The sequence below is a fragment of the Bufo bufo genome, chromosome 3 (genome assembly GCF_905171765.1).
Source record: "Bufo bufo chromosome 3, aBufBuf1.1, whole genome shotgun sequence".
Classification (NCBI taxonomy): domain Eukaryota; kingdom Metazoa; phylum Chordata; class Amphibia; order Anura; family Bufonidae; genus Bufo; species Bufo bufo.
In genome coordinates, this window is record NC_053391.1 from 10,906,789 (window position 1) to 10,929,842 (window position 23,054).

The following is a 23,054-nucleotide window of genomic DNA, read 5'->3' on the forward strand; positions in this document are numbered from 1 at the left end:
ATTGCAATTATCCAAGATGGGGCACACCTTTGTAATACTGCAAAAGGAGAAGAACAATGCTTTCTATCATTTATATGGCAGATGGTGCTTGGTGACAAAATGGATGTGACAGTTTCCCTTTAAGACCATTCCGTTTACTGATATGATAATGTATTGAACTTTTCTTCCAGCATTTTGACCAGTGGGATTGCGCTGTGATATTTCCAGTCCGCCATGCATAAAATCCCTTTTCTGAAACACTTTTCTGAGATGTTCCCGGCTTTAATGACAGCCCTATTAAGGATAAACTACTCCCTGTCCGCTGCACCCAGGGCAGATCAAAGGAACCGACTTTTTAACTACTGAAATAAACATTTCAGACAAGAGCTTTATAACTTTTATGTGGGTAGAAGGAGACGGCCCATAATTTGTCAGCCTCTTCCTGCGTTGTTGAGGTCAGAATTTTGTAAATCAAGTCTGCGTTGTCAGTTAACGTTACTGAGGAGTCCTGAGGACTGTCTTATTTTTGGGCTACAGCTGAAGAGCCGTCATAGCCAGTCATATAATATACATCATAGAATCGGAGGATGTGGAGAACATGCATATAAACAGAAGTCTGCAATACCAATGGAGAAAAAGCCACCATATTGGATTAGTCAATAACTTAGTCCACAGATGACATCATCAGTCAGTGTTGCGTATAAAGTGCATTTGGAAAGTCTTCAGAGCCTTTCACTTTTTTCACATTTTGTTATGTTGCTCCTTTTGCTAAAATAGAAAAAAATTAAATCATGTTTCCCCCCATTATTCTGCACTCAACCGTCTATAATGAAAAAATGAAAACAGAATTTTAGAGATGTTTGCAAATTTATTAAAACCTAATTTGACTCCTGAACATAAGTCTTCAGGCTCTGTGCTGTGACACTTGACATTTCACTTTGGGACCTCCCACTTTTCTTGATCATCTTTGAGATGTTTTTCTACCATGATCGGAGTAACCTGTGGTCCATTCAGTGGATTTGACATGATTTGGAAAGGCACAGCCGTGTCTATATAGGATCTCACAGCTGTCAATGCATATAAAAGCAAAAACTAAGCCATGAGAAGGAGAGAACTGCCTGTAGAGCTCAGAAACAGGATTTGTGGAGCAAATGATCTGGAGAAGGGGATAAAAACATTTCTGCTTCACTGAACATTCCCAAGAGCACAGTGGCCTCCAGAATTCTTAAATTTAAGACACTGAGAATAACACAGGCTTTTCCTAGATCTCGCTGCCCTATCAAACTAGGTAATCAGGGAGAAGAGCCTTGGTAAGAAAGGTGACCAAGAACCTAGTAGTCACTCAGGCTGAGCTCCAAAGATCTTGTGTGCAGATGGGTGAAACTTCCAGAAGGTCAGCCAGCACTGTAACACTTCACCAATCTGGGCTTCAGAGTGTCCAGAAAGAAGATTCTCCTTAGTAAAAGACGTATGAAAGTTTGCAAAAATAGCACCTAAAGGAGGCTCTCTCATCTGATAAAACAAGGATTGAACTTTTTGGCTTCAATTCTAAGCATCATGTCTGGAGGAAACCAGGCCCTGGCCATCACCTGCCCAATACCATCCCTACAGAGAAGCATGCTGGTGGCAGCATCATGCTGGGGGACAGGTGGACAGGTCAGGGTGGAGGGAAAGCTGAATGGAGCAAAGTACAGAGATATTCTTAATGAAAACCTGATCCAGAGCTCTGGGCCTCAGACTGGGCCAAAGGTTCACCTTCCAAAATGACAATGACCCTAAGCACACGGCCAAGACAACACAGCAGTGTCTTAGGGACAACTCTGTGAATGTCCTTGAGTGGCCCAGCCAGAGTCCTGAACCCAATGGAACATTTCTGGATGAACATTTCCACCTGCACTGTGAATGTTTACATGGTGTGTTCAATAAAAACATGGTAACATTTAATTATTTGTGCGTTATTAGTTTAAGCAGACTGTGATTGACTATTATTGTGACTTAGATGAATATCAGATCACATTTTATGACCAATTTGTGCAGAAATCCATATAATTCCAAAGGGTTCACATACTTTTTCTTGAAACTGTATAAGCATACAGGTATATAGCTATTAACTAGTGCTATAACCATGGCAAGTGGATTGGCTAAGCTGAAATTACCTGCCACCTCCACACTCCTATGGATGTCACTCTACAATGAAGGGGACAACACAATCCAGTGCATGCCTGACTCCATGTGAGGGATTTCGGGGTTGGACCCACCACTGATCATACATTGATTCCCAATCCTAAGGATAGTCCACAACAAATAATCCTAGAAAGCACCTTTAATGCAGTGAACTCTGGTCTCCTTCTCAGGATATCCCTGGTATAGAAGCCACCTTTGGTCTCAAGTCATCAATGAAGCAGCCATACCCACATAAATAAATAAAAATATCTACAGGGTCACCAGGAGAAAAATGGTTAAAACAGACTAAACCTATAATAAGATCTTGCTGCCAGTAGATATGGTAGATGCACACTAAAACTTTCATTTTCTCATGTAGTTTTATACCCTGTAGAGTTGAGATCTTACAAGCATTTCCCCACTGTGGCTGATCGTGTAGTAAAATCCAGAAGGCACAAGTGCATGGACAATATATTTATCTTAATTGCCCTGTGGAGATCAATGGAAGACATTGAACATCTGCTTCGAGTCCCACGGGAAGCTGAACTAGTCGATTTCACAAAAGTTCTCACTTTAAGAAAATACTGAAGCCTACAGAATCTAAGGCAACACAAAAGTTGACTTCAGAGAAAATCATGGAGTTTTCTATATACCAGAGAGATTGCCAACACCATGATGGTCATCAGATCCCATGGAAGAGGTTCTGCCCGTTATGCTACCCTTTTAGGGCTTTGAGTATTGGGTCTACTATTTGGGACCTTGCTGCTCTAGCCATTGCAGAGGACTTATTCAGAGAGCATCTATTGCTCTTGTTCTCAACCTAGAGGATTATACCCCAGATGGTACATGCCATAAGAAGAGAGTACTTATACTGTCCTTGTGCTCTCCTTTCAGTAGGCAGCATAATATATGATCATGGTCTTGGAAGTACTTTGATGTTATTTGTAGGGGCATGTGGCTTGGAACCTTGGATGTCCATACTTTAAACAGCAGGCAATGAATCACTGGGGCACCAGGTGCGACCCCAAATTGTTTACTATGATAGCTATTCCATGAACACTTGCAACTTATGATCAAGGACTTGTGATCGAGAACATCATTCTGCTGAAATGGGGTTGAGAAGGAGAAGTCATCAACTCCATTGGTTTTATAGCACAACTATACAGGGCCTACGGTTGTTGACCAAGATGAAAGGCATATCGTGAGACTATTATGGAGCACAGAAATGGAAGTTTCATCAGATTAATACAATATACCACTTGGAAGAACTATCATTACCACATATTATAAACAGATATAGAATACCTTGAGAGCTCTCTGAGGCATAGGAAGACATAGGCTCTCAGCTTCAATGCTAAATATCACACATAACTCATGAAGGAACCATGAGTGTAGATGAAAGGCATATATACCACCATTAGGTGTATACACTACAGGGACTCTACTGTTTTAATATGGTGCCACCAACCAGAAGCTATGAAGATGTCTAGAAAGATGGACTTTTTGGTCAGATACTAACCCTTCTCTACAGACCAGTGGAATCCTCACTGTGACTCCCCAGCCTTTGCAAAACTACAGCTCCCAGATGCATCTGCTGGAGTACCATAGGTTAGAGACCAATGCTAGAGACAGAGAACCTGAGCAGAACTATCCCTCTCTGAAGGTCTCAACAAGGTTAGCAACTAATGGAACCAAGTCAAGTCATTATTCTCTCTACTAAGAGTAATGGTCCTGGGTCTTCCTGTACTGGGATTTGGAATCTGAACTAAGACAGTTCAGCTCAGACACCATCCCTTACCTACAGACCTCAGACACCATCCCTTACCTACAGACCAGTGGTCTCCTACCTGTGGCTTTCCAGCTTCTGCAAAACTACAACTTCCAGTTACAACAGCTGGGGAGCCATAGGCTGGAGACCAATGCTATAGACCAGGGATGTCAAACTTGTGGCCCTACAGCTGTTGCAAAACTACAACTTCTTTCATGCCTGGATGGCCTACAGCTATGAGAGCATGCTAGGACTCGGAGATGTAGTTTTGAAACAGTTGGAGGTCTGCAAGTTTGACATCGCTGCTATAGACAGAGAATCTGAGCAGAACTATCCCACTCTGAAGGTGGCTACAAAGTTAGCAACAAATGTCCAAGTCAAGTAATTCTTCTTTCTAGTAAGGTTAAGGGACCTACGTCTTCATGCTCTGGGATTTGAAGTTGGATGGTTGGAATATGTGCTATGATTCATGTTATGGAGCCTCCTCTCCTTGTGACATGTGTGACATGTGCTTATATGAGAAGTTCTATGATACATAAATATAACATACCAAGGACGGACAATCCACTTAGCCTTTGCTATGACTTCAAAACTCTATTCTCCCACTGTCGAAAATACATTTGAGAAGGTCAATGTTTATTAGATCACGTAGGCTACCCTTAATATAAAGACTTCAGACCCTCCAGCACCCAGACCTCATTATTACATTACCAGGCAAACATTTCATTCCAGGAAACTTCCTTCGGGTCACCCGGGAGAAGAAGATTTTGTTTTCTCTTATATGTTATCTATTTGTTGGGGAACATTTCATTCTTGAAGGCTTTTATGGAATCTTTGGAGGAATTCATCTTGCATCCATTGAACATGTATTTATTCCGTGGAGAAGTGACGGCTTTATTGCTCGTTACAATGTATGAAATATGGAGATCAATCTTCTATTTCCAATATCTTCATTCAAAGCATTAGGAGGTGAGTGTTGTGCGTCTCCGTGATAGACGGGACGAGGTCTTCACTTTTTGTAATATATCATTACCTTTCGATTAGCCCTTCTATATGAGATGCCTATCAGATATAAATTTGGGGAAATCTATTTATTCTGTGTGATTCTAAATTATGGAGTCTGCACCGGCATAATCACTTATAGTCGGTGCGTTGCTGCGACGGCGCCAGCTTCAATACTAATGGCTGTTTTGCATGTGCTTAACGGGTTGGCAGAGAGGTTATTGATGGGTGTAGCATTCGTCGCAGTTCATTAAGGCGACTTAATTCTCTGGTCTGTAAACAGCTTCTTCGCTGTGAAAATTATAGTCGCGCTGTAAACCCCTCACAGCCGGACATCACGGCTGACACATTCCTCAGCGCCGGGAACTGAGTAAATGGATGGCAGAAATCAAAATCTACCCAATAGAGAGGAGCGAATCGATTCTGAACGAATCAGATTAGTTACGAATTGAACTAAAGTATTGATGCTAAATGAATCTGAGGTTTTTGCAAATCACTTCGGATGAATCACACAAAAAGGTGCCTATGTCAGCAGGAAATAGGGCAGGGAGGATGAAGATGTTGATCACATGACTGATTAGCTCAGAGGCGCGATTTTGGGAGATCCTTAAATCTCAGGACTTGCTCGGATACCATCCTGAGCTCAGCTTGCGATGTGAGAGGATGTGTGTTGGATGTGTCTGGCAGACACAAGCCAGCAATCTTGCCAGTATAAGGATATACTGCAATAGCCAAAATCCAGAAGTGTCTGCAGAAACATTTTTTCAGCAGCCAGCCTTTAAAAAAAAAAAAAAAAACCTGAAGCTTCCACAGTTCATCATTAGTGTTTTACATGCATATTCACAGGCAATCTCAGCACTGCAGCATACATTTTACTGGCTACGCTGCACACTTTCACCTTTTTCTTTCTATAAACCAGCTGCAATTTTGCTACTATTTAAGTTCAATGCATCATATTGCTGTGCTAACATACCAGTTAAATTGAATGCATTACAATGTTGCATTTATACGTATATCAATTAAACTCATTGGATTGCGTCAGTATACTATTGTAAATTGGCAATACCAGTGTGCAGTGTGTTTTTAGAAGAGGAGTTTATTTGCGTCTCTGTCTGTCAGTTATGGGAAAAAATCATTTACAGTTCTGCTACCGTTTAATCGTCAGTGTACCAAACCTGAGACATTGTTGAAATAATAAAATATCTATCAAATGGAAAATGAAAGACCCCTGCCTTGTCATCTATCATGTATCTATTTATCTATCTATTTATTATCTATCGATCTATGTATCTATCTATCTATCTATCTACAGTATGTCATCCCATTAATGACTGGGAATCATTAATCTGAAATATGTTTTACTAATTGCTTTATTTCTGACTGGTTTCCTTTTAGACTCGTTATCTGGTTGATTTAGTTGTAGGTCTCTGTGCCCTCACCTTATTCACAGAGGGTTAGGCGTGTGTGTATATATATATATATATATATATATATATACTCTGCTCGAGTGTATAACAATGATCTCAGCTTCTGGTTCACCGTATGTGGCCGATGTCAGGGACAGAGGCCAGTGACGGATTTTCCTGTGCACTTTTATACGGTAATTCCTATAAATGTTAAACTGAAGATCCAATAAAATATGACTTTTATCACAATGTCGTAAACTAGAGGAGACTGCATGGTCTGGACGCCTTGCACATGTCGGCTCCACTGTCTTCTGATTCCCGGTAAATTCTATTTACACCCTAAATTCTGTTCTGGGTCAAGTGACTGCTTGTGTACATGTGATGTAGCTTACATGGTCCCATCTGCATGGAGTAAAACTTTCTGTGCTCCATGGGGTTCATGATTTATTACAATTCATTATGGTCAAAGAAAAATGGGTTAATGGGTTTTATGGGTTTTGTTTTTACGGCATTCCCTATACGGTAAAAATGACTTATACCACATATGTATAGTTTTTCTTTCTTTTCTTTTTTTTTGTCGTCATATTCTGACCCCTATAATTTTTTTGTAGTTATGTGTACGGAGCTTTGTGAGGGCTAATTTTTTTTTCCAGGGCAATCTGTACTTTTCATTTATACCATATTGGGGTCTGTATGAGTTTTTGATCACTTTTTATAATTTTTTTTTATGAGAGGTGATGCAACCAAAGAACATCAAATTCCCCAATTGGACAATTTTTATCCAGTTTCGCCGTTTGCCATATGGGATAAATATTTCTAGATTTTAATAGTATGCGTGTTTTCACACGCGGCAATGACCATGATGTTAATTTTTAATTGTTTATCTATTTTGATTTTGGGGAAAGGGGGATGATTTGAATTTCTATATATATTTTTTTACATTTTTTATATTTTTAAAAACATTTATTTTTTTGTTTACACTTTTTTATAGTTCTCATAGGTAACTATAATAAGCAATCATGAGATTGCTTCACTCATAGACTCCCATGCATTAGCATTGGAGTCTATTAGGATTATACTGTGTGCCTATGCCCTGCCACAAGTTGGGAATGGGTTAATATATTTATAAATGATCTTTTAGAGCAATTACACCGTTAAATATCAACTTTGAAGACCAAAGGCCAATAAGATAATGGGTTGCATCAAAAGGGGCATAGATGCCTGTGATGAGAACATATTCCTACCACTTTACACATCACTAGTCAGACCACACATGGAGGACTGTGTACAGTTCTGGGCTCCTGTGAACAAGGCAGACATAGCAGAGCTGGAGAGGGTCCAGAGGAGGGCAACTAAAGTAATAACTGGAATGGGGCAACTACAGTACCCTGAAAGATTATCAACATTAGGGTTATTCACGTTAGAAAAAAGACAACTGAGGGGAGATCTAATTACTATGTATAAATATATCAGGGGTCAGTACAGCGATCACTCCCATCATCTATTTATCCGCGGGACTGTGACGAGGGGAAAGAAGGTTTGTACACAAACATAGAAGAGGATTCTTTACGATAAGAGCAGTGATACTATGGAGTTCTCTGCCTGAGGAGGTGGTGATGGTGGAGTCACTAAAAGAGTTCAGGAGGGGCCTGGATGTATTTCTGGAATGTATTAATATTACTGATTATAGTTACTAGATTTCTGGAGAAGGATTGTTAATCCAGGAAGTTCTTCTGCCAGATGTGGGGTCAAGAACCAACTCATCATAGTCAATGTCGAGCAGATCGAGGTTGTCTCACGGCCAGGCTCCTTCTTATGGAAGCCCCCACTGCAAGTATCTGATCACTGTAGTTCCAGCTCTCGACGCTACCCCAATTTTGCAAACCCTTTAAGAAGCCCCTATAAGTTCAACCGACTTCGGTAGATTTCAGGAACATGAAGTTTTGGAGGTATTGACTAAGGAAATATCCAGAAATTCCAATTGCTCATGGGTTGGCCAGCCAACACCTAATGTCTATACACTTTTGAGAACCCCCTTAAATACTAATTTATGTCCCCAATGCATGATGTGGAGAGATAATGAGGGAATAATGTACGACCCATTATGGCCAGCGTTGTCACATTTACATGGCTGAATGCGGACAGAAGCAAAGAGAAATATATTAAACAAAACCATTAATTCAACTGAGCCTCGTCAGCTTCAATGAATCAAGCTGCGGCCCGCTCCTCTGCCCGACTTACAGATCATCAAAAATATTTCCAGTTTCTAATCTCCTCATCCTTACAAACATGAAACGGAAGCAATGTAGGGTGTAATGTGAGCGAGCGTGTTCGGGAACATAAAGCGGGCCGTACACCAGACAGGTCGCGAGTTTAATTAGGCCAGCGGGTTCTACTTTTTTGTGAGAACTAATGAAAATGGGCTGATCTGAAGGTTTCTGGGGAAAATAATTACCAGTCTTTTTATTATTATTATTTCATGGGAGCTTAAGTAAAGTTCTCATATCTAGAAGAGTTTTTTTCTTAGTGTTAAATTAATTAAATGGCAGCAGATTTAATAATACGAGACGTGTCTGATCTTCTGCTGAGGGAATGAATCACACTGGTGGATAAATGACTGAATATTCGGATTCTGTATATGAATCCACTTCTCTCCTTCAGCTTGCTATCCAGTTAACGTAGGCTATGAAGAATGACACATACAGGTCTGGTGTTAGCACCCTGGCAAGGTATGGTAGATCTCGGGTATACTACATATGGTGGGACCCATTGCCCCTCTTGGAAAATATGCTCTTCAATCTTCTTGCCCAGATGCAGCAGTGTTGACTTAACACAATCTTCTGCACCTGCCCCTTGACTACACCAAATAGTGTACCAAGTGTGCCACATTTCCCTGGCACTGTTTATGGTTCAGCATATGGACCAAAGGCAATAATGAACACAGGGGGTCCACAGTGACTCCCATGGCCCCAAACTAAGTCAATAAAGAAGATGTGGTGCCCAAAGCGACTCCCATGGCCCCAAACTAAGTCAATAAAGAAGACGTGGTTCCCAGTGGCTCTCATGGTCCTGAACTAAGTCAGAGCTGACACTCAAGACATTCATGTCTTGGTGCCTACAGTGACTTTCATGGGCCTGAACTAAGTCAGAGTTCAGTCTCGAAACGGTCATGTCTTAGACACCAATCTTCACTCACTCCATCTTCTGTACATACCTTGTGTACATGTCACCCTTCGCCTTCCCATCCTCCTTCAATTGCTAGAACATGGGAACCAATGTATGTGAAAAGTAGAGGATTTTTCTACAGCAGGAACCTAGTGTACTTTCACTGCTCTCTCTGTAACGGAGGCCAAACAGGCTCTACCATATGCCCTTTAGCCAGTATTTATCTCTTTAGGTCACCCCCAGTTGAAGATGGAGACCATCAGGATTATATAGACAAAGGTCAGGTAAGGGCTTACTGTCCTTTATTCCAGCTTGGACCACTGACCTAACCACACTGATCACAAGAAGATCACTGACATTAGCATGCTGGCCACAAGTAGACCACTGACATCTCTATATGGCCACAAGTAGACAACTAACAACTCCATATGGCAACAAGTAGAACACTAACATCACCACACTGACTACAAGTAGACCACTGGCATCACCACTTTGGCCACAAGCAGACCTACGTCATTATAATGCTGGCACAAGTAGACTACTGATATCTCCACTTGGCCAGAGGTAGACCTCTGACATCCCCATATGGCCAAAAGAAGACCACTAGCATCACCACTCTGGACACAAGTAGGCCATTGGCATCACCACTCTGGACACTGGAAGACCACTGACATTTCTATGCTGGCCCCAAGTAGACCACTGACACCACTAGACTAGTAGCAGACCACTGCATCACCATTCTGGGAATAAGTAGTCTACTGTATCACCATCTGGACACATGTAGACCTCTCAATGGATTGCTTCCTGCACCACCATTGTCATAATGGGGTTCACAGCTGAATCACCTTGAACAGGGTCAAATGGGGCTGATGGCCTTTTCTAGGTGTACTTCAGCCCTATGAATTGGTTCAAATCCCTTCTTAAACCTGACTATGGCTGAATTTATCAAAATGTCCATGTCACATTCACCTTCCCTCCCTTCTCCATGAATGACTTTTCAATATACATTGTTCTTTCGTAATCACACGCGAGACTCAGTCATGGCTCTTATGAATCCATCTCAGGCCATGAAATATGACCGAGCGCCACTGAGTTACCTTGAAATAATAATGATAATAATTCATTCTCTTACAGAGGTGCCAGTGAACTCAATTTTGTGCTGGGGAACTTCAAGGCCCCGGTGAGAAGAAGTTCTCAGCCAAATTGTTCTATTCTTAAAAAAAATAAAATAAAATAAAAAATTACTGCTTGTTTTTTTTCTGTTGGTAAAATTGCAGTGAGACTGATGAAATTTGTACTAAAATAATGAGAGAGGCAAACATGGAAGCTACAATCACAACAATGTTATTATTCCAGGCTGTAGATTCATTGGTGTAGTACAGAAGTGTTCAGAAAATAGCAGTCCAACATCATTAAGCTGATATATCAGTTATATTTCTACATAGTAAATAATTTACTGGTAAGGGCAGTAGGGTAATAGAAAAAAAAAAAACAGCCCCAACAATCAGGAATGCATGCTGCTTACTCTGAGTAATTGAATCATTAATGGAAAGGGGCACAAAATAATAGTAGCGAGGAGATAAATTAAAGTCATTCATTCTGTGGAGTAACAGCTGTCAGTGCTGGCCTTTATTTAAAAAGAGTGTGTGTGTGTGGGGGGGGGGGGGACAAATGCTGCACATGTTAGTTATGGTGCATTTCCTTCTGAAATACTTTGGGGAAAATGGGTCGTTTCAGACACTTTAATTAAAAAAATGATCAGAGAAGGAAAAACATATAAAGAAGTCCAGCTAATTGCAGGCTTCTCAGACATAATTATCTCAAATGTCTTGAAATGCCAACCAAAACCTGAAAGTGAGGAACTACTGTTCAAATTAATGGAAAAATTGCTAAAATGGCATAGGCTCAGCCAATGATCACCTCCAGAAAGATCAAAGCAGATTTGATGTTACCACAATAAGAAGATAATGATTTGAAGCCAATGATCACTTCCAGAAAGATAAAAGAAGAACTGAAGTCACTGGTGAGTCCTGCTACAATCAGAAGATGATGAAGTGAAGTGAAGCCAAGTTACCTGCAAGACAACCTAGCAAAGTCCCGAAAAAAAGACATGTCCTGAATAGGTTAAAATTTGCCAAGGAACATATTGACTGGCCCAAAGAGAAATGGTGCAACATTGTGTGGACTGATGACAGCAAAATTGTTCTTTTGGGGTCTAGTAGCTGCAGACAGTATGTCAGAGGAGCCCCGAGCACTGAATTCAGGCCACAGTACCCTGAGAAGACAGTAAAGCATGGTGATATGGGGATGTTTCATACCATTGTTTTGGGCCAATTTATTGCATAGGAGGGATCGTGGATCAGTGTGAATAGATCAAAGTACTTGAGATCATGTTGCACTATGCTGAAAAAGAAATACCCTTTGAAAATGAGGTTTCAACGTGACAATGACCTAAAACACGACAGTAAACAAATAACATCCTGGTACCAAGATTGAGGTAATGGAGTGGCCGCTCAATCCCCCAACCTCAATTCCATAGAGAGACTTGTGGGGTGACATAAAAAATGTGGTTAATGAAGAAAATCGTAGAACTGCACAATGTCGTCCAATCATCCTGGACTGGGACACCTTTTCAGGTGGGCCAGAAGTTGGTCAATTCCATGCAACACTGGTATCAAGCAGTTCTCAGAAACAATGGTCATGCCACCAAATATTAATTCTGCCATTCAACGTTAAGTGAAATATCAAAAAAAAAATCAGTTTATACAGTTTATTACATTTTAAAATTAGTATTTTTTTTTTTACAGAAAAATGCTGGAGCTGCTATTTTTTAAACAGACTGATAATCTTTTTTGTTTACTTTCTGTAAAGAATGAACACAAACTGGATACGTTGTGTCAATGTTGTGATTTGGAGTTGAATATGTAGAATTTCTAGTGCATTTATTGAAAGAAAAGTTATTAGAAGGATTTTGCACTTTATTTGCTTTTTTTTTTTACTTACTACGTTAACACTACTGTAACTGTATTAATCAGAGGGTCATTGCATGTTAGATGTAGCAGAGCCCCAAATAAGATTTAGACTATAAAATGTGTTTTTGGCTACTTTATTTCATATATACATATATTATTATGTTTTCATTGGTGCTATTAGTTATCTATGAGATCTAAGGGAACAATAGAAGGTAAAGTCATGTCAAGATAATGGACTGAAGGGCTCATCCTGGCCCATTAGCTTCACCGGAAAAGTCTTCCTTTGTGTCCATCGAGTCAGGTCCAATTAAAAATCCAACCCAACACTGGGTGCTAATTTAAGGATTTATGTCACATCTGTGGGAGTTACATATTTCTTCCTTCATTCAGCTACTAATTGAATGGTACAATCCTGTATGTTATATATTACAGACATATGGATGTATCTATAGATAGCATTAACCTCCTATTTGTGGTGGAACTTCACATCAGTATTTTTTAGACACATGCTGTGGATGTTTGTCTACGAAACACATTGAATTTGGTTACAAATAAAGAAATTGTAAATGGTTTCACCCAGACTTTACACTTAAGAATATACATTTTGCTCCTGTTCCAGCCTTTATAGATTGGTTACATTTAAAGGCTATGTAAACCTTCGGAGGCAATGTTTTTAATGATTCCCTGACGAAGGACAACACATTGTCCGAAACACTTTGGAAGTTCGGCACTAGTAGCTCGTATAGTGACGTCACTAGGTCGCTTCACGTGAGCGCGAGCTTTCAATTCACTAGTACGGAGCAATGCCACCGGCCGGGGAGCGCTCGAGTAGAAAGATACCAAACCCGCTAAACCCTGAAATCAAGCCTGCAATAGAGGAAAAGCAGAGACCACGGAGGAAGGTTCAATAGCAAGGTAATTGTGGTTTACATGTTGGCACACACCTTTGGTCCTTTTCAAACAGGGGAACCAGGGAGAATAGCGGGGAAGGTAGTGTGCGGTATCCTGAATAGAGTTGGTTTACAGTGAGGCATTTTAAGCAGCAGGTATTGTGGTACTGTTGGGGTACTGCAGCACAAAATATAGGGAGCATCAGTGCCAGTGGACTATTGAAATTTTAAATATAACAACTGAGTTATCTCTAAATTACTAAAAGGTCATAAACACCTATTTAAGCCACATTCTTATCAGTAAGATAATTGAGCTATAATGAGTGTTTATAAGATCAGGGTTCAGAGATAAGGAGCCCGTCAGCTGAGCTGCCTGATGGAACAAAGTGAAAATTCCGAGCCTGCTACTAGAGAAACTCAATGCTACACAAAGACAGTGGTTCAAATTTTTTTATTAAAACCAATTGAAAAAATTATTTTTAGCTCAAAATCAGGGGCGTAACTAGAACTGACTGGGCCCCACAGCAAATTTTTGTACAATCGCCCCCTTCGCAACCCCTACTTCCGTCTCTATACTATATGCTTAACCTGTTACTATAGCATGCAGTACATGGCAGCCTCCCCTCTCTGCTCGCTATTCCGCCATGCCTTAGTGCTTATTATGGCACACATGTGCACGCACCCGATGTCAGCCCCGGAACATCCTGGCATCACATGTGTGCATATGTAAGAGTGCCATAATAAGCACTACTACATGGCAGAACAGTGGGCAGAGAGGGAAGGCTACCATGTACTGCATGCTATAGCACAGGAGGCTGGCAGAGAAAGGAGTGGACAGAGGTTGGGATGGCTGCCTGGCAGCTGCATGCTGAGGCCTTCAGCATGCAGCTGCCAGGTAGCTATCGCAGCCTCTGCCCACTCCTTCCTCTGCCAGCCTCCTGTACTATAGCAGATGCATGCTATAATAAAGTAGGCTGAGGTGGCTGTGGCAGCTGTATGCTGTAGCCTACCCTGGCTGCACACTCACCACTATGCCTGCCTGCTGTACGTGGCCTCATCTTTCTTCTCGTTTCCCAGTCTGTCTCTCCCACTTTGCCCTGCCCTACCTGTCATGTCCAGAACCTGCAGGCAAGAGCCAGGGGCCCAGGCACATACCTGAAAAAAACGCTGCTGTGACAGTGCCCTGCTGCTCCTTTCGTTTGCCCTGCTGCTCCTCTCACCTGCCGTGCTTCTCCTCTCGCCTGCTGCGCTGCTTCTACCACCTGCAGCGCCTTCCTTTTTTTGGTTAGGAGGCCGTACACTTCGTGTGTGGGGGGCAGTCTGCCAGGGTGGTGCGCTATGCAGGCAGAGGCAGACTTGAATTTATGCGGGCAGGCAGGGCGGTCAGATAGGATGGTGGGTTGGTCTGTTAATTGGGGGAGGGCCCTCTTTTAATGTATTGAATGGGCAGGGCGGGCCCTCAATGTAAGTGAATATGGAAGGGGTCCAGACTGGCCTGAAATAAAATGTAGGGAAGTTAAGTAAGTGAGGCACTCCTCTCAGGCCTCTTGTCAGCCTGGGCCTACTTCCCCTGCTACCATTGTAGTTACGCCACTGCTCAAAATGAATACAATGCAATAATTTAAAAAAAATTCCCCCAGAAGTATACAAAGCCTTTAAGACCAGTTAAAGGGGTTCTTCGGTTTCATAAGGAGTAAGGGCATTTCTATTATCTGCCCAGTACCCAAAACACTGCATATTCTTGCCCCATATACCTGTTTTTCATGCCAGCACTTTCTTTCCCCTATTCTCAGCCTCACTATATCCTAGCAGGATGTTAACATGCAGAACTTCCTGTCTTCATCAGCTTCCTGTTGGGTCTTCTAACCAGTCCCACCATGAGCTGTTATGAATGTTTGACAGCACATTCTTCACCTGCCACACTGTTCTCTCTGTGGTAGTCACACCCCTATATTTCTCCTCTCCATGTTTGCAAGGCAGAGCAAGCCCTGAGAAACATTACAGAGGAAGCATGCTGGAATTGGATAGAAAACCCAACAGGTAGCTGATGAGAACAGGAAGTTCTGCCTGTAAACATCTTAACAGGGTAAGGAAAATGCTAAAACATAAAAATAAAAAAAACAGGTATGTGGGATGAAAATAAGTAGTATTTGGGATACTCTGGGCAGATAAAAAACTATTTTTGAACCCCTTTAAAAAAAATTATGCACTCTATATTTCTAATTAACTTTCTAACAGCACACCATGTGGTCAGGAGTGGTATTGCAAGCAAAATCATAGATTTTATATGGCTTGTCTAATGCCAAACCTTTTCATAAACCGTTAAACGACCTGCTAGTATAACAGATGACAAGAGTAAATTATATTGAGATCTGATCTTTATGGCCCAGGAACAAGGGGTCCTAAATCCACATACACAGCTGAAGAGCTGGATGAGCATAGGCCTTTCCTCTCCAAAGAGATGAATGGGAGTGTACACTCACATGGCCGTTTCAGTCACTCTCAGTTACTGACCGCACATGAGACGATGAGCGTGTTTTTGGCACATGCTCGTCCTGCTTTTTAGCAAAGACGGGGTCACAGAGGTCAGACCACCGCCCAATCTACTTCCATGATCTTTCTGATTGATGGGTCATAAAAGTAAAAGATAAGAGAGATTGTCACCCATCAAGCCCGTTAATGCAAAACATTGGGATTTTGTGCTAAGACCTAACAACAGCGGTCCAGCCGGAAAATGTGACATTTAGATCTTTCTCCTGAGATACAATAAATGAGATTGCGGTATTCAGAGAGCTACATTCCATTAAGGTACATTTTAGAGTAAAACAGAATTTTTCTCTATGTGGTTAAACAATTATTCTAGACGTAACGATAGGACCGGGGCCGGCCAGAAACTTTCCACAGAAAGTCATTTTGTTCATTTCTTGCCCATTAATTATTAATCCAGAATCAGCAGATTACATTTTATATTAGATTAAGTTTCATTTCAATTTGATCTATGGCGGAGAAAGAATCACTGGGGATTTATTACAAAATCTGAAGGCGAAGAAAAAAAATCTAAAAAGTTAATGTTACAATTTATATTATCCAAACAAAGGACCTGCGGATAAATCTAGATGGAAATGTGACACTTTAAACCAAGGATACGCTCTGATGGGTTCCTAAAGGACAAATGTCCATGGAATGTCTCTTCAAAACTGTCCATTTCCCTCTTTCAAAATCATCATATTATAAATGTTTGTGTCTAAACGTAAGAGGAAATAATATTTTTGCTAGAAGACCATCTTAAAGGGGTTGTCTCAACATGGATAATGGGGGCATATTGCTAGGATATGCCTCCATTGCCTTATAGGTGCAGGTCCCACCACTGGGACCAGCACCTATATCGAGAATGGAGCCCCGCAAGGTGGTGGCTGGAGGACTCCGGTCCGGCCACCACCCCCGCTCCCATTCGTTTCTATGGGGCTGACGGAAATAGCTGGGCTATTTTTGCTGGCCCCATAGAAAATGAATGGAGGGCGGCTGCGCATGCGCAGTGCGCCCTCCTTCACTTGCGGGGCTCTGTTCTCTATAAAGGTGCGGGTCCAAGCAGTGGGACCCGCACCTATAAGAAAATGGGGGCATATCCTAGAGATATGCCCCCATTGACCATGATGAGACAACCCCTTTAATTTGACCAAGATGACAGGCATGGGAATGGGAGAATAAAGAGTAATAATTGCCAGTAGGGCTTCATCACAATCTGTGGAGGTTCTTGGCCAGTTCCAGGTGCATGTAGACCTTTGGACTCCCAGACTATACAGTTGCATAGCATGGTTATCCATGTCATCATGGTTTGGGTGGTGCTCAACCTAGCCCTGCAATTGGACAAAAAATATTTGAACGTCCCACCAATTTCTTTAGGAAAAATGAAAGTGGGGATGAATAGTGCCATAGAACCTAGCAAAACACAGTATGATACAAAGTCACAAAAAATAGTGCATAATATTATATAGTGTCCATGTAATACCTCAACCAGGGCTATGCTGGACATGCGGTCATAGAGCAACTGCATACTTGGGTGGTGGGCAGCTCTAAACAGCAGATGCCCCTGGGGCACCTACATTTTTTGTCCAACCCTTATGGCCAGCAACAACTTTCAACTGATATTGATTCTCCCCTGATGGTAGATATTGGGGGAAAGAAGCTTTGGACATATTGGATTCCAACATGCCGACCTTTTTTACATAAAGTCTTGGAGGTGTCTGGTAGCTTCTCTCTTTTCAGAACATAGGTTGGGAGGTACCCAAAGCGTATGGCCTGCTTTATATATCCTCATCACATACAAGATATTTGTGGAAAAGTAAAGAAGAAGAATTCCATAGGTCCTTACCTTGGACAATCAGATAGACCTGGGCTGTCTTGGTGTGATGCTGTGTCTGCACTGAACAAATATAAGGTCCCTCGTCATAGACGTCCACTTTCTGGATGCGGAGGCTGTACTCAAGAACGCTTCTCTTGTCCAGTTCTACCCGGGGATCAAGAGACCATTTGTCCTGTCCAGCAAAAATAATGGCTGAGCGGTTCAACCATGCCACCTTGGAGCTCTTGTCTTCTATGAAACATCTGGAGGAAACATAGAAACAGAATATATTAAAGGTGACCTCAAAAGTCAAATACTAAATTAGCAAAAACAAGTCTATCTAATCTATGATGTAGGTGACTACAGTGGTACAGGAATATTCAAAAAACGATATTCAAAAAACTAATGATGGGGCAGCACTCCAAAATAGGTGAAGGGTGTTAGACCGATTTATTCCCCAGTAACAACGTTTCAGACCAGCTCAATGAGGCTTTTGTCAAGCTGGGCTGAAATGTTGCCACTGGGGAATAAATGGGTCTAACACCCTTCACCTATTTTGGAGTGCTGCCTCATCATTTGTTTTTTGAATATCATATACAGATTATTTTCCTGGAATCTGGGAGGAATTGCACCGTCTTGCACCTGGACTGTGCTACTCTTTCTTTTTGCATATTGTATCTTTTAGATAGATAGATATAGAGCAAAAATCTGGCAGCACTACGTCGAACTTGAACAAAAAGGGTGCATGCCCAGGGACTAGACTATTGTCCAATACACAAAGTAGCAAAAAGCCAGCACTCCAAAATCAGTGAAAAATGAAGAAAATGCTTTTATTCACCCGTGTGGATACGCGACATTTTGGCTCAACACTAGAGCCTTTCTCAAGCTGTTATACATGTGAACAAATCATATATATACAGTACAGACCAAAAGTTTGGACACACCTTCTCATTCAAAGAGTTTTCTTTATTTTCATGACTATGAAGGCATCAAAACTATGAATTAACACATGTGGAATTATATACATAACAAACAAGTGTGAAACAACTGAAAATATGTCATATTCTAGGTTCTTCAAAGTAGCCACCTTTTGCTTTGATCACTGCTTTGCACACTCTTGGCATTCTCTTGATGAGCTTCTAGAGGTAGTCCCCTGAAATTGTCTTCCAACAGTCTTGAAGGAGTTCCCAGAGATGCTTAGCACTTGTTGGCCCTTTTGCCTTCACTCTGCGGTCCAGCTCACCCCAAACCATCTCGATTGGGTTCAGGTCCGGTGACTGTGGAGGCCAGGTCATCTGGCGCAGCACCCCATCACTCTCCTTCATGGTCAAATAGCCCTGACTTTCAAAGTTTTCCCAATTTTTCGGCTGACTGACTGACCTTCATTTCTTAGTAATGATGGCCACTCGTTTTTCTTTACTTAGCTGCTTTTTTCTTGCCATAATACAAATTCTAACAGTCTATTCAGTAGGACTATCAGCTGTGTATCCACCTGACTTCTCCTCAACGCCACTGATGGTCCCAACCCCATTTATAAGGCAAGAAATCCAACTTATTAAACCTGACAGGGCACACCTGTGAAGTGAAAACCATTTCAGGGGACTACCTCTTGAAGCTCATCAAGAGAATGCCAAGAGTGTGCAAAGCAGTAATCAAAGCAAAAGGTGGCTACTTTGAAGAACCTAGAATATGACATATTTTCAGTTGTTTCACACTTGTGTTAATTCATAGTTTTGATGCCTTCAGTGTGAATCTACAATTTTCATAGTCAAAAAAAATAAAGAAAACTCTTTGAATGAGAAGGTGTGTCCAAACTTTTGGTCTGTACTGTATATATATATATACAAAGTGCATGTGCAATGAATCATGAATCAATATACATAATTAAACATAAAAAACTAAAGTAAGGTGCTAAAAGTGCCACAAAAAGTGCATGGTGCCGTAGTACATCATCATAATGTATTCACACAATTGTGCACATAATAATCATCCCTATACATAATACAGTGAGTGCACCAAATCACATAATACCATGATTAATATGTATTACAAAACCTGATTACACCTGTATACTTCATATGCAAATCATTATTAAATGAATAGATCAAAAGATTAGGCTCACCAGGGGACAAACAACATGTGTGCACGCCGATAATGGCGTTCACCTGGCGCCAATGCGCATGTCGAGGAAAAATCGAGGAGGCAGAGGAAAGCCAAAAGTGCATTGAGCATGTCTGACATGCACTCTGCCACTCTGGACTGTGCGGCAGCCATTTTGGAGAAGGGAAAACAAGGTGGGCAAACGTCATAAATGGAATCGTGATCTTGACGAGTATAAAAACGACGGCACTATTTATAATCGGCGATCTGAGGATAAACAAATACCTATTTCTCGTGACAACAATAAATAAACGTAGGTCCCCACAGGACTCTATTAATAAAATTACTTCACAAGATTCTTTTTTAGGAGACAATTTTCCTTTCCAATTGACAAACGGAAGCACACCAGACGGGGTGGACGCGTCTCACATACAAAGCAGCACCGACCAAGAAGAAGTGGCGGTTGTTAATATTTCATCTGAATCTCTCTCTCCAGCTCAGGTGAGCGTATTGAGCAAAGGTCTCTCATTTTGTCCAAACAGCAAAATCAATTGGTTTGATCTGGAAATTGACTTATTCTTCGTTCTATCAAGCTCAAGATTGGTTCAAGGACCATAGTCGGATTGGTTTGCCCAAGGGGTCTGAAATGACGCTTCAATCTGAGTAACAAAAGTTGCTTTACGCCTGCTCTTAATGCTCCTGCCCTTGATGCCATTGTTATTGATGACCTTAGAAAGTCGATTGATGACAGGGCCTTTAAATATCCTAATTTGACTCGTGAGGAAATTGATGGCATTAATGTACTTAAGGCTGACCCTAGCTTAACGATGAAGCCTGCCGTTGTTACGGACACCTCTAAATACATTTCGCAAATACAAAGACAACTTGATGATTCTACTGCATACAGACGGGTCTCAGGTGACCCCAAGTTTGATATTGGCAGAAAAATCAGGACTGTGGTTACAGATGCATCAGTGGCTGGTCTTATAGATTCAGATCTTGAAAAAATTTCGATTGTTGAACATCCTATCACTCCGGCAATTTATATATTACCAAAAATACATAAAACTCTAATAGACCCTCCTGGGCGACCGATTGTCTCTGGTACGGGTTCTACTTTCTCACACATAGCCATCTTTTTAGAGACGATATCACGTTCTTTTGCCACTAATGCGCTGTCCTATATCCATGATACTACAGAATGTAGACTTGTCCGGTCAGAGGAAGGTCATTTTGGCTTCCTTTGACGTCACACACCTTTACACTTCAATTGATCATGACAGGGGCCTGCAGGTTGTACAGAATATGTTATGCCTTGCTATGTTTTTGAAAGATGCTCATTATTTTATTCTGTCACTTCTGGATATTGTGTTATGATGCAATTATTTTTTATTTCAAAAGGATTTCTATATTCAGCAAAAGGGCATGGCCATGGGGTCTAATGTGGCCCCGACATACGCCAATATGTACAGTATATGAGACATCTGGAGGAGGACGCCATCTGTGTTTCCCAACATTTCTCCCACGTTTTGAGATGGTGCCGCTACATTGACGACGTCTTCCTCATTTGGGTAGGATCTCTTGAATCCTTACATTCTTTCCATACTTTTCTTAATGATATCGATCCTGTGGTTAAGTTTACTGTTGTATATTCTTTCAGCCATATTGAATTTCTCGACACGACTGTAAATATACTGAATGGCAGATTACAAACTGAATTATTTACCAAACCTACTGATAAGAATTCTATGCTTGTCACTCTAGAAACATGATACTATATCTGTCACACAGTCAATTCTTACGTGTTAAACGAATTGTTTCTGATGACACAACCTTTTTTAATATGGTTCACAAATTTTGGAATAGGGGTTATCCCAATTCAATATTACAACCACAGAAAACCAAGGTACTCACTCTTGATAGACAAGGCGTTCCGTTATTCATTCCGTCATAATAGAAGTCTATGGGCTGCATAACAGATCCGTCCCGTTTCTGTTATAAGGAGAGGACTCCCCTGCATAACGGAAAAGGGACGGATCTGTTTTGCAGCCCATAGACTTCTATTATGACGGCATTCCGTTATAGAATTGCGTTATGGTCCGTTGTAATGGAATCCATAACACAATTCTGCTTTTACCAGTAAACGAATTGCAAACGAATTTCATAAGTGGAAGATAGATAGATAGATATGAGCTAGATAGATAAATATGAGATAGATAGATAGATAGATAGATAGATAGATAGATGTGAGATAGATAGATAGATAGATAGATAGATAGATGTGAGATAGATAGATAGATATTAGATAGATAGATAGATAGATAGATAGATAGATAGATATGAGATAATAGAGGGGCTAATGGCTCCAGCACTCTGGTCTATGTGATGTACTAAGTGATATAACAGTAACGATGTCACTTGTTTTGTTGATAATCGGAGTGCCATGGTATAATTAGAGGTGACACTTCATATAAGCGCTCTCTCTCTCTCTCGCTCTCTCTCTCTCTCTCTCTCGCTCTCTCTCTCTCTCGCTCTCCGCTGTGATAAACACTTTAGTTGCTGGAGATTCACATACAAAGGACACAAAGCATTTGATTCTGTCCCCACATAACACAGTGTAAATGATAGTCGACCACCAGCCGCATCTCCCAGACATTCTCCGCAGGACGCACTTATCCCGGTGTAGTGCAGACGCGCTCCCCGCATCCCTCCCATTACCCACCATTAATGAACAGCACATAATTATACGCTGGCTGCACTGAGTGGTCTGCACAGGACCCCACAACCATTGTGGTGGAGGCAGCCTAGCCCAGCAGTGCTGATATACAGAAGAGCAGGGAGGGGTTTGTCAGTCAGTTATCCCCTTCATGTACAATGACCTCTCTCTGGGTTTAGCTAAATGGGTTCCTTTGTTGTTTCTGTCAGATAATTATCAGCAACATCATAAATAGTCTACAGCCAAGTAAGATGTGATGACATCACAATTATCACTCAGGTGACATCACGATTCTCACTCAGGTGACATCACAAATAGGTGTCAGTCAGGTGAGCGGCTCTGACATCACAAGGGACTTTCACTGACGTATCGCAGAGATACATGTAGTTATGTGGGTGGGAAGTCAGTGGCTGCCATATAGGCGCTCGATCCCAAACCGCACCGGGGTCAATTTCGTAGGAAACTAACTTGCCTATTTGTATGTTTTTGGCGTGTGAGCAGAAACTGGAGTTTGCGGGAGAAACCTACACAAGCAAAAAAGAACATACAAA

At 41.4% G+C, this 23,054-nt stretch overlaps 1 protein-coding gene across 3 annotated transcripts in view; it reads right to left on the bottom strand.

The window, feature by feature from the left end:
• LOC120994382 (limbic system associated membrane protein) overlaps positions 1-23,054 on the bottom strand; it is a 695,952-nt gene that overhangs the window by 337,950 nt on the left and 334,948 nt on the right. For all 3 annotated transcript variants that reach the window (XM_040422903.1, XM_040422902.1, XM_040422900.1), the window contains exon 2: positions 17,718-17,950. In XM_040422903.1, coding sequence (XP_040278837.1) covers positions 17,718-17,950 — 233 coding nt within the window. The remainder of the gene's footprint in view (positions 1-17,717; positions 17,951-23,054) is intronic.